This window comes from Mobula hypostoma, chromosome 9 (genome assembly GCF_963921235.1).
Source record: "Mobula hypostoma chromosome 9, sMobHyp1.1, whole genome shotgun sequence".
In the NCBI taxonomy this organism is placed as follows: Eukaryota; Metazoa; Chordata; class Chondrichthyes; order Myliobatiformes; family Myliobatidae; genus Mobula; species Mobula hypostoma.
Genome location: NC_086105.1, coordinates 39,082,896 through 39,095,191, shown reverse-complemented (window position 1 = coordinate 39,095,191; position 12,296 = coordinate 39,082,896). Strand labels below are relative to the sequence as shown.

Genomic DNA, 12,296 nt, shown 5'->3' with positions numbered 1-12,296 from the left:
AGGTAAATAAAATATGACTCTGAAAATACTGGCCTCAACCTGCTCCTTCATCACTAGAGTATTCCAGCAATAGAACAGAGTTGTGAAAAACCCTGCAAATAACTCGACACAGCTGAGTTTTCAGCTTTCGTGCACACATGCATGGAACTCCTGAACTTCCTGGCAGTTCAACAGGAGAATACTGCTCATTGTGTGTGGAAGTGTTGGCTTTTCATGCCAAAATCTGGCTTAGCGTTTCAGGTTATTGACCTCTCAGTTTATTGATCTTTCAGTTGTCTGACCTTTGCCGCTCAATTTGCCCCCACCTCTCTGCTCGGCAATCTCAACCAGGCCCTTGCTTTCACCATTGACACCCATATCACCGATAAAGCTATTACTATGTGTCATCCTGTCAGTTTCCCTAGTGCAATCCCCAATATTAACATCCAATTGGAATAGGTATAGTAGAAAACTGCTTTCAGTATGTGTTATTGGATCTGAAAGAATCACTTCTGAATTCTACATGTATCTGTCAATCTGCTTACCAATATTATTAGATCATTCTATTAGCCATTAGCCACACCCCGCCCCATTGACTGGCCCCTGCTTGCCATCTCTTCTCCCGAACACCTCCAAATAATAAATACTAGCTCACGAATAGCTCTGTCATCACATCTGGGATAATACTATGCTCTGCTGGTTTTTCCTCTTGCCCTTGTCAATAGGACAAACCTGTAATGATGTTCATATCCATCTCTTCCCTTCTCTCCCCGCATCCTTACAGCTCCAATCAAGCTCCTGTAACTTCTGTCTCTCCTATTTCCCAATCATGCAATCCTTGTCATAATCCTTTCACCATATCCCACCTTACACTGCTTTGTTTTTCTGATGTTGATGGTAATTTTCTTTTCCCAGATACCACTCCCTTCATTTTAAAATGTGTCATCATCAACCTTTCCTCATAAAGGACCTTGGACTTTGCCATCATTCCTGCCCAGAACACCATTCTTGAGTTCCTTTGCTCAGATTTCTGTCACCTTGCAAGAATAGCTCTAGTCAAGGCAATTAATGGCAGCCTATGTGATTGTGATAAATGTATTTCCTTCTCTTGTTTCTCAGACTTTTCATCATCTTTTTGTTATGGTTGACAACAGCACACCTCCCACCAACACTGTCCAGTGTTGTTCAACAGGATGAGATGATACAAATCCAGATCCATTCTAACCTTTCCAGTCATAGCCATTAAATTGACATTCATGACTTTTCTTTCCAAACAGATTCCATTATCACATGCTCATCATGGATCTATCCTTAGCCCCTCCTATTGCTTATTTCCATGGCTCACCTTGGCAACTTCATTAGTAAACAAGGCTTATCTCCATGTGAGAAGAAAATTCCTTCAATTAAATATCAATGAGGCCAATACTTTCAATACTTTCAGTTCCCATCACAAGCTTTATCATCTTGCCACCAGTTCCATCTTCCTTTCTAGTCATTGGCTGAAACTGAATCAGACTCTTCTTGGTCTTGATGTCATATTTAACCCTGCATTGAGGTTCAGCTTTCACTCCGATCAATACTCAAGACTATTTTCATTTAAATCCATTTGAATTCCATTCAAAGGTCAAATTCTGAAATCTTCTCCTGCCTCAGCTCAAATGAGAAGACACTTTGAAAATGGCTTTGTTACCAAGAATGACTATTCCAGGAACCAAAGGACATCCATACCCTCTGGATAATGGAAATGGGGGTGACTGGGAAATGGAAAGGACAATACTTATATGGTCAAGTTGGATTCAGAGAGCTTGGTGATAGACATTTGCAGTCAAATTGGCTTAGTGAGGCATAGCCGGTAAACTATACCAGGAATGCCTGTAGAAATCCAGGGCACTGTTACAGACAGAATAGAAATAACAGAACCTGCCATTAAATGTTAGAACTCACTATAAAATTCATGACACCAGTCTTTTGGCTGTGATGGGGGTTTCAAAGATTCTCTACAGACTGTTGTTTTCATTTCATCTCTTTAAAAAGCCTTTATATTGAATCTTGCTAAATAGATATGTGCAAAATCGTCAGATTGCATTTCTAAGCCTCTTGCAGTCCCATATATCCACATATTCTACAAATGGATATTTTAACTTCTAGGGTGTTCTTCACAGGCTAGTTTGCGTTATGCTTAAATACTTTGATGTTTTAGATTTCCAAATGTAGAAATATACACATGGTTTACTCCTCATCAGATGATTAACTGAATTCTGATATTCACCCACAATGACTTCACTTGGTGAGAAATCAATATTGATGAAATGCTCGCTTTCTTGCGCATCTTCTTTTTGCTCCAATATATCCCTTAACACTTTGCAATGCTACATTCTGTGCAGAGTTTTGCTGTAATTAAAACAGAGAATCTTTTTACAGGATACCATTCTCTGCATTTATTCTTGTTACTTCAGCAAATGTTCCAGTCTAGTGATAATCCCTGTGCTTAGAAAAAATAACCTTCATTAGTGGTGCATTTAATAAACAGAAAAAGAAGCTACATAAGGAAGATACTTGGTTTGATTCCAGTATATGATGAATTCAGCTGGAAGGTAATGGAGAACTACAAATGCTTGTAGTGCCCCTGGGCTTTGAGGGGAATGGATAACCAGTATCGTGCTTTAATCTTTATAGGACACCTTTGTAGGTGGCTTTGAGATCAGATTGGCCCATAATCAATTGTAACCTCACAAGTGAGCTACTTGACTGTTCCTGCGTATCTGCACTGCAGTATAAGTAAGCACTTTCATACAGAAAAGCAGGAAGATAGATTATAAAGAAACTAAATGTACACTGCACAGAATATGTTGCTGCTTATTCATATTTTAAATATAAATCATCTTAATATGAGACTTCTTTGTTTTGTGATAGAATTTTCATCATCTTTTGCTTTGTTAAGTAAATGTCAATCTGATATTTCTGAAGCTTAATTATATTTTCCATATTGAATTTATGATTGACAGAAACGTGTGCTGTGAATAATGGAGGCTGCGATCGTACATGCAAAGATACTGCTACAGGAGTTCGGTGTAGCTGTCCTGTTGGATTCACGCTGCAACCTGATGGGAAAACATGCAAAGGTCAGTTCCTGTGCTTGTAAATATTTCATTAGCCTTCAGTGTTTTTTTGTGGTACTTCGTTGTTCAGTCATTAAGTCAAGTTTGACTCTTCATGACCTAATGGACCATAGGGTTTTCGTAGCAAGATACAGAAGTAGATTGCCAGGCCTTTCTTCTGCACAGATACTGCTGCTGCCCAGGTAGGGACCCAGCTGGGTTTGAACTCAGGAACATCTGCCTCGAAGTCCAATGCTGATGCCACTACACCATCAACCGGCCCTTGTGGTGCTAAAAATGGTAAATCTCCAGACAAATAAACTGTAGGCAGAACAGTACATGTTGATCTGCAAATAGTATTTGATACTATTCAGAACAAAGAAAATCTTTTAATTCTCTGAAAATCTACCATTGTTAATAGTTTTTTTTGTAAGTTTATACCATTATTCCTCCTCCTGATCTTGGTGATTCAAGTGAGAGTTTATGATAAACTATTTCAAGACGAAAGCATGTTTTTTGATATTTGGTACAATTTATGCAAGAGTGGGTGTTGGTTGTTTTCAGCCAGGCTGAAATCGATCCTTGTGTTCAGTTTTCCAAGACAGAATTTCATATGCAAAATTTCAAAATTTTTGGAAAACTTAAAAACATCACATGATGCTTTCCCTGTGCTAAACAAGTAGAAGACTAAAAGCAGGATACAGATAAAGGTAAGGATATCCGAGGCTTGGCATGGTACCATAGGTAGAAAAAACACGTAGCAGTTGTAGGTGACAGCACTAGGCCTGATGCCAACACTGTCTGCATAGAATTATATATGAGAATGGGGCCTACAAAACAGATGGTAGTCATCCTGGAGTTGTTGCAAGACATGATTTACCTCTCTGCAGGCCTCAATTCCTAAAAGATATGTCATTTCCATGATAATTTCCTGACAGGCGTGGCAGTGCCAAAGTTGTCAACCAGGGACCTCCAAAATGATATGTTGATCAGACCTTGCTATTCAGAAATGTTATTTACATTGCATATGCACATTGTAAAATTAGCCATAATCCCTTGAATTACATTTTAAACACAAGAGATTCTGCAGATGCTGGAAATCCAGCACAGCACACACACAATGCTGGAGGAACTCAGCAGGTCAGGCAGAATCCATGGAAATGAATAAGCAGTCAGCATTTCGGGCTGAGACCTTTCATTAGGACTGCTTATTCATTTCCATGGATGCTGCCTGACTTGCTGAGTTCCTCCAGCATTGTGTGAATTCGATTTGCTTTGATTCCTAACTCCAGATGTAACATCAATATTTTATGTCATAAAAGCATTGGTGTTCAGTTTCATAATTGGCATGCATCAATGAATTTCTCCTGGTATGGAAGTTGTTCTGTCCAAGACTGGAAGAAGCTGCAGAAGATCATGAACACAGTCACACAAACCAATCTTCTGTCCTTGGACTCACTTTACACCACACACTGTCGGAGCAGTGCTGCCAGGATAATCAAGGACACGACCCACCCAGCCAACACACTTTTCGTCCCTCTTCCCTCCAGGAGAAGGCTCAGGAGCTAGAAGACTTGTATGACCAGATTTGGGAACAGCTTCTTTCCAACTGTGATAAGACTGCTGAACGGATCCTGACCCGGATCTGGGCCGTACCCTCCAAATATCCGGACCTGCCTCTTGGTTTTTTTGCACTACCTTACTTTCCCTTTTCTATTTTCTATTCATGATTTTTAATTTAAATTTTTACTACTTGCTATCGATTTGTACTCCAGGGAGTGCAAAGCGCAAAATCAAATATTGCTGTGATGATTGTACACTCTAGTATCAATTGTTTGGCGACAATGAAGTAAAGTAAACTTTATTAGTCGACATAGAAGGGAAGGGCAAAGGGAAATTTTGATCATTTTTATTGGTTCCACACATCCTGTACTTTGACTCTCATAAGTGTTGTACCTTTTACAGTATAAGCATGTACAACAGTGTATCTACGTGCAGGAAAAATATTATTTAAAAGCATACCCTAGCTATGGACCATTGCATGACAGATTTTGAAAATGAATGCCAATTCAAATTAAATTACCAGATTTAAAATGACTAAAGCCCAGGGACCTAAAAAAATGAGTAACGCAAAACAAATGATACGTTTGGTTTACAACGGACAAGAGAAGGTCCTTAGTGAAAGTGCCATTTCTCTAAAGTCGACTGATCTTCTCAGTGATCAACAAAACCTCCACTGCATCCCATCAATTCATCTGAATTATGATGCTGAAGAAGATTGTTTGAAATCCCATGGACAGTAATGACAACAAACTACTCAGGCCAGGGAAAATAAAGTTTACTAGTTTATTAGCGACCGTGGTAGACAAGCAGAAAGTGATGTATTTTGATGCATGATTTGAGCTAATAAGGAAAGATGATCATAATTGTAGAGTGGACAGAAGTGGAAGAAGGGGAGGACTGCAAAGATTTCATTTGAGATCAAGAAGTCAGAAGAATAGCAGCATTGGGAGGTCACAGAGAGAAGCCCATTGGGTTCCTGGCAGTCAGCACTCTTTGGAATTTGACTGATTGCATCCCAAAATATTTGTTTCTCTGAGATATGTATTATACCATTTGCATTTGATTGGTCAATGCCACCTCTGTGGTTTGCCCCATAATTTTGTAGTTCATTCCATTTTGTCCAACCTGGTGAGGTTAACTCCATTGAAACATAGGAAGGAGTTTGCAGAGATTGTCCACTTGAAAAAGCAGGATTTTTTTTAAATTTAACATGTTATATGAAAGGTTGCATCTCTAATACTTTATGGTCTCCCTGGAAAATTTTCTGCTTGCAGTTCTGGAGTGGGATTTGCTCACTCAGAAGGTTGGCATTGGCTGACATTGAGAACCAACAAAACAGCAATAACTGTTTCAGAACAAGGCTATAGTTAGGGGTTTCTGAGTCTGTAGTTATTTTGACCCAATCAATGAACCGTGCTTGAAAACCTTATTACTTGTCACACAATTTTAAAAATAGATTATTTATTTTATGAAGTTGAAAGTATCTCTCACCTATTACACTGAATATCTTTGTAACATGTAATATAACTTAAAAATATTGCCTAGAAGTCTATCTCTGATTATAGGTAATAAATGGTCTTAATAGACATATCAGTGCATTGTACACTGCCTCTCTTGTATTCTGGCTTTATTTGTGGGAAGTCACACTTGACAAACCTTTTAGAAGTTTTCAAAGAGTTAACCAAAAATGTAGATGATGATAGGGCAGTGGATGTTGTATATTTGGATTTCAGCAAGGGCTTTGACAAGGCACCTTCTAGGCTGGTCTAGAAGGTCCCATTGAATCCAAGGAGAGCTAGCTGGGTGGATTCAAAATTGGCTCAAAGGTGGGAAACAGAGGATGGTGGCTGAAGGTTATTTCTCAGAATGGAGACCAGTGACTAATAGTGTGCCACAGGATCAGTGTTTGGAACCTTGTATATTCTTTATTTACTGTACGTAAAAGATTTGGATACGTAAGCACAAGACTTGGTCTATAAGTTTGGCAGATGCCATCAAATTAGGAGGTGTTGTTGATAGCGAAGAAGGTAATCGTTGATTACGAAGGGATTGATTATGGAAATGGTTGCAGTGTGGCAATTTAATTTCAATGGATAAGTGGACTTATACTATAAATGGTAGGGCACCGGAAAGTGTAATGGAACAGAGGGACTTCAGAGTACAAGTGCATAGTTCATTGAAAGCTGCATCATAACTAGAAAAATTGGTGAAAAAAGCATTTAGCATGCTGGCCTTCAGTCAGGGCATTGAATATTGGAGTTGGGACATTATGTTACAGTTGTATAAGTCATTGGTGAGGCCACTCTTGGAGTACTCTGTACTGTTTAAGTCACATTCTCCTTTATTTGCTAAATAAATGAGCTGTTAATGCCAGGGCAATAAGTAAAATATCAGAAATATAATTTGACTTCTCATTTCTCTGGATGGTTATAATATTTTTAAGCCAACCAGTTCAGAAGATGGTGATTTCAATGCTGGATTAGGGCCAAGTTCGACTCATTCACCTAATAAGTCAATAATTCCATGAACACAGTGTCATGAATTTGCCAGGATGTACAATAAGGATTAGATAGACAATGACTGATTTTTCATTTGTACTATCCAAAGCTCCCAAGTTCATTTCTAATAAATGTCTATACATCCAGTATGGGTTGTTAAATAAACATCCGAGATACAAGTTAAGACCTCTGTAAACAGATTCACTGTTGTGAAATAAGCAATAGGGCCTGGAAATAAGGCTAGTAATAAAATTGCCAAATTATTTCTCAAATGGCATACTGCCAGAGACTCTTAACTGAGTTGTCCACTAATGTTCCTTGCTCTGACAAAAAAATTATTTTTGTATGTCTTTCAAAACTGTTCACATGAAGGTCAAATTGGTCAGTGCCAAATTTCAAGTACACATTCAGCTTCCCCTCTGAATTTTTATATTAAAAGCTAATTCAATTTTAATCTCAATACTTTATTTTCTTAAAGGTGAACTGTTCCAAACCGCAGAAGTGCAATTTTTTTCCAGTCCTGGAGAATGATGTATATACTTCAGCGAAAAATAATTTTACAAGCAATTGAAGGCAATTGAAAGGTTTCTGTAGAGAGACTATTGTACTTGAGAAATAGTGCAACATTTCCAGCAATAGTAAATGTCCCCATTACCACCAAAATTAATACCTTTAGCCCTTTATTCCTCAGTCTCATTGGCATGTATCTTCTCCACATAGTCCATTTTAGACTTCAGACTGCAAACTGTCACATTTGGATTCTTGAGCTAGTTGAAAACGTAAGTGAAAATATTGCAACAGATGGAAACTCTTACGCTCCTTAGAGACTAGAGGTACTGCAAATGCTGGAAATCTAGAACAATATACACAATGTGCTGGAAGAGCTTAGCAAGTCAGGCAGTACCTATGGATGGGAATAATCAGTCAATGTTTTGTTTTAAGACCCTTCATCAGTACTGGAAAGGAAGGGGGAAGAAGTCAGATTGCAGAGGGGAGGAAGAAGAACAAGGCGGCAGGTGATAGGTGAAACTGAGGGGGGGGTGGGTTGAAGTAAGGAGCTGGGAAGTTGATTGGTGAAAGACATAAAGGGCTGGAGAAGGAAGAATTTAATAGGAGAAGACAGAAGATCATGGAAGAAAGGAAAGGGGTAAGAGTACCAGAGGGAGGTGATGGCAGATAAGAAGAGAAGGTGAGAAAGGGAAACAAGAATGGAGAATAATGAAGGAGAGAAGGGGGAGGAGGTGGGAGGTAATTACTGGAAGTTCGAGAAATCAATGTCCATGCCATGAAGTTGGAGGCTATCCAGACGGAATGTAAAATGTTGCTCCTCCAAACTGAGTGAGGCCTTATCGTGGACAGAGGAGGCTGTGGACAACATATCGGAATGGGAACGGGAAGTAGAATTGAAATGAGTGGCTACCAAGAAATCCCGCTTTTCGTGCCAGATGATGCAAAGGTGCTCGATGAAGTAGGCTTCCAATCTACGATGGGTCTCACCGATGTGGGAACCAGTATGATAGAGCTGAGAATGAGCCAGCAGGATCACAAGCAGATGATGGATGTAACGTGAATGTAAGGAAGGGCAAGCCAGTGGTTGGGTATAAATGCTGACAGAGCAAAGAGTTAAATTGTACAGCAGAGCCAAAATTCAAAAGGGTGAAGAATGTAGGACTGAAGGTGTTGTATTTAAATGTGCTTAGCATTCAGAATAAGGTGGACGAACTTGTGGCATAATTAGAGTTTGGTCGGTATGACATGGGCATCACTGAGTCGTGGCTGAAAGAAGGTCATAGTTGGGAGCCTAATATCAAAGGATATACTTCGTATTGAAAGGACAGGCAGAAAGGCATAGGCGGTGGTGTGGCTTTGTTGGTAAGAGATGGAATTACATCTTTAGAAAGAGATGACATAAGGTCAGAGAATGTTGAATCTTTATGGGTGGAGTTAAGAAACTGCAAGGGTAAAAAAAACTTTATGGGAATCCTTTATAGGCCTCCAAATAGTAGCCAAGATTTGGCGTTGTAATTGCAAAGGGAACTGGAAAAGGCTTGTAATAAGGGTAATGACACAATTGTAATGGGGGGTTTAAATATGCAAAGGGATTAGGAAAATCAGGTTGGTGTCAGATTGCAAGAGATGGAATTTGTTGAATGCCCAGAAGATGGCTTTTTAGAGCAGCTTGTGTATGAGCCAGCTCGGGGGAAGTCTATCTTAGATTGGGCGTTGTGTAATAACCCAGATATTATAAGGGAGCTTAATGAAAAGGAACCCTAAGGAGGCAGTGATAATAATATGATTGAATTCATACTGCAATTTGAGAGGTACAAGCATAAGTCAAATATATCAGTATCACAATGGAATAAAGGGAATTACAGAGACATGAGAGAGAAGCTTGCCCGGGTGGATTGGTGGAGGATACTGGTGGGGATGACGGGATAGCAGAGATGGCTGAATTTTCTGGGAATAATTCACAAGCCACAGGATAGATATGTCCCACAGAGGAAGAAGTTTTCAAATGGCAGGGGTAGACAACCGTGGCTGACAAGGGAAGTTAAGGACTATATAAAAGCCAAGGGAAGGGCATATAAGGTAGCAAAAGTGAGTGGGAAGTTGGATGATTGGGAAGCTTTAAAAATCCAACAAAAGGCAACTAAAAAAGCTATAAGAAGGGAAAAGATGAAATATGAGGGCAAGCTAGCTAATAATATAAAGCAGGATACTGAAAGTTTTTAAAGTTATATAAGGAGTAAAAAGTGAGGTGAGAGTTGATATGGACCACTGGAAAATTATGCTGGTGAGGTAGTAATGGGGATCAAAGAAATGGCAGATGAACTTAATAGGTACTTTGCATCCTTCTTCACTGTGGAAGACATTAACAGTATACCAGAAAAGGAAAAAGTGCCAGGCAAACTCAATGGTCTTAAGGAGGATAAGTCACCTGGACTTGATGGACTATATCCCAGAGTCCTGAAAGAAGTTGCTGAAGCGATAGCGGATGGATTGGTCATGATCTTTCAAGAATCACTTGATTCTGGCATGGTCCCCGAGGACTGTAAGATTGCAAATGCACTCTACTCTAAGAAGGGAAGAAGGCAAAAGCAAGAAAATTATAGGCCAGTTTGGGATTGTGTTGGAGTCTATTATTAAGGATGTGTTTTTGGGGTACTTAGAGACTAATGATTAAGTCAAAGCCAGCATGGTTTCTGTAACGGGAAATCTTGCCTGACAAACCTGTTAGAGCTCTTTGAGGTATTAACATGCAGGGTGGACAAAGGAGAGGCAGTAGATGTCATTTACTTGGATTTTCAGAAGGCATTTGATAAGGCACCTCACTTGAGGCTGCTTAACAAGATAAAATTCTATGGCATTGCAGGAAAAATACTGGCATGGATAGAGGAATGGCTGACAAGCAAGAAGCAGTGAGTGGGAATAAAAAGGGTTGGCTGCCAGTGATTAGTGGTGTTCCTCAGGGGTCAGTATCGGGATCACTACTTTTCACATTATTTGTCTGTGATTTGGATAATGGAAATGATGGCTTTGTGGCAAAGTTTGTGGATGATACAAAGACAGGTAGTGCTGAGGAAGCAATGCAATTGTAGCTGGACTTAGACAAATTGGAAGAATGGGCAAAAAGAGTGGCAGATGGAATACAGTGTTTTTGTAGAACGAACAACAGTGTGGACTATTATCTAAATGGGGAGAAGGTTCAAACATCAGAGGTGCAGAGGGACTTAGAGCAAGACTCCTAGAAGGTTAATTTACAGGGTGAATCTGGGATAAAGAAGGCAAATGCAATGTTGGTATTTATTTCAAGAAATTGAATAGAAAATAAAAGCAAGGAGATAATGCTGAGACTTTATAAGACACTAGTCAGGTTGCATGGAGTATTGTCAACAGTTTTGGGCCCCAGATCTCAGAAAGGATGTGTTCTCATTGGAGAGAGTCCAGAGGAGGCTCACCAGGGTGATTCCAGGAATGAGCAGCGTTTGGCAGCTTTGGGCCTGTACTCACTGAAATTTAGAAGAACATGGGGATCTCATTGAAACCTACTGAATGTTGAAAGGATTGGATAGAGTGGATGCAGAGCCTTAAAACTGAGGAGCGACCTTTTAGAACAGAGGTAAAGAGGAATTTATTTAGCCAGAGAGTAGTGAGTCCTTGGAATGCTCTGCCACAGACTACAGTGGAGGCCAAATCCATGGGTATATTTAAGTCAGAAGTTGATCATTCCTTGATCGATCAGGGCATTAAAGGGTATGGAGGGAAGGCAGATGTATGGGGTTGAGTAGGATCTGGGATTAGCTATGATGGAATGGTGGAGCAGACTGAATGGGCTGAATAGCCTAATTCTGAATAGCATAATAGCCTATGTCCTACAGTCTTATGATACACATGAGGCCACACTGGGAGCACCGGATACAGTAGATGACCCCAACAAGCTCACAGGTGAAGTGCTGCCTCACCAGGAAGGACTGTTTGGGGCCCTGAATGGTAGTGAGGGAGGAGGTGTAGGGGCAGATGTGGCACTTGTTCTGCTTGCAAGGATGAGTGCCAGGAGGGTGAGTGGTGGGGAGGGACAGTGGACCAGGGAGTCATGTAGGGAGCAATCCCTGTGGAAAGCAGAAAGTTGGGGGGAGGGAAAGATGTGCTTGGCCGTGGGATCCCATTCGAGATGGTGGAAGTTACAGGGACTTATGTGCTGGATGCGGAGGCTTGTGGAATGCTAGGTGAGGACAAGAGGAACCCTGAGAATCCTTATCTCTCAAGTAGGAACTCAGGACCTAATCCAACCTTTTGTACTAGACGTTTATAAGAGTTAATCTTTGCTGTCATTTGAATACATTGAATAGATCAGTAATGACCAACAACATGGAAATTCTTGATCTAGGACAGTGTGATAGTTCTGTGACAGTAGACCTAACAATGCATTCTTGTTTGGTACAATCATGGAGGAAAATCCAGCCCATTCTATACTATTTACTCACCCTTTATAAACTCCTTTTTACCAGTTCAGGCCCTTGATTCTTCTCTATAATTAAGCATGAGTTACTGATTAATGTAATCTACTTGGACAACACAAACAATTCATCTCTCCTATTGTTTAGTTTAACTCAGATTTTATCATGTTGCCTTGGTTGTTTCTTTTTGTGATTTGCAT

The 12,296-nt window shown here is 40.0% G+C and overlaps 1 protein-coding gene across 2 annotated transcripts in view; it reads left to right on the top strand.

The window, feature by feature from the left end:
* scube1 (signal peptide, CUB domain, EGF-like 1) overlaps window positions 1-12,296 on the top strand; it is a 273,608-nt gene that overhangs the window by 179,975 nt on the left and 81,337 nt on the right. For both annotated transcript variants that reach the window (XM_063058118.1, XM_063058117.1), the window contains one exon: window positions 2,985-3,101. In XM_063058118.1, coding sequence (XP_062914188.1) covers window positions 2,985-3,101 — 117 coding nt within the window. The remainder of the gene's footprint in view (window positions 1-2,984; window positions 3,102-12,296) is intronic.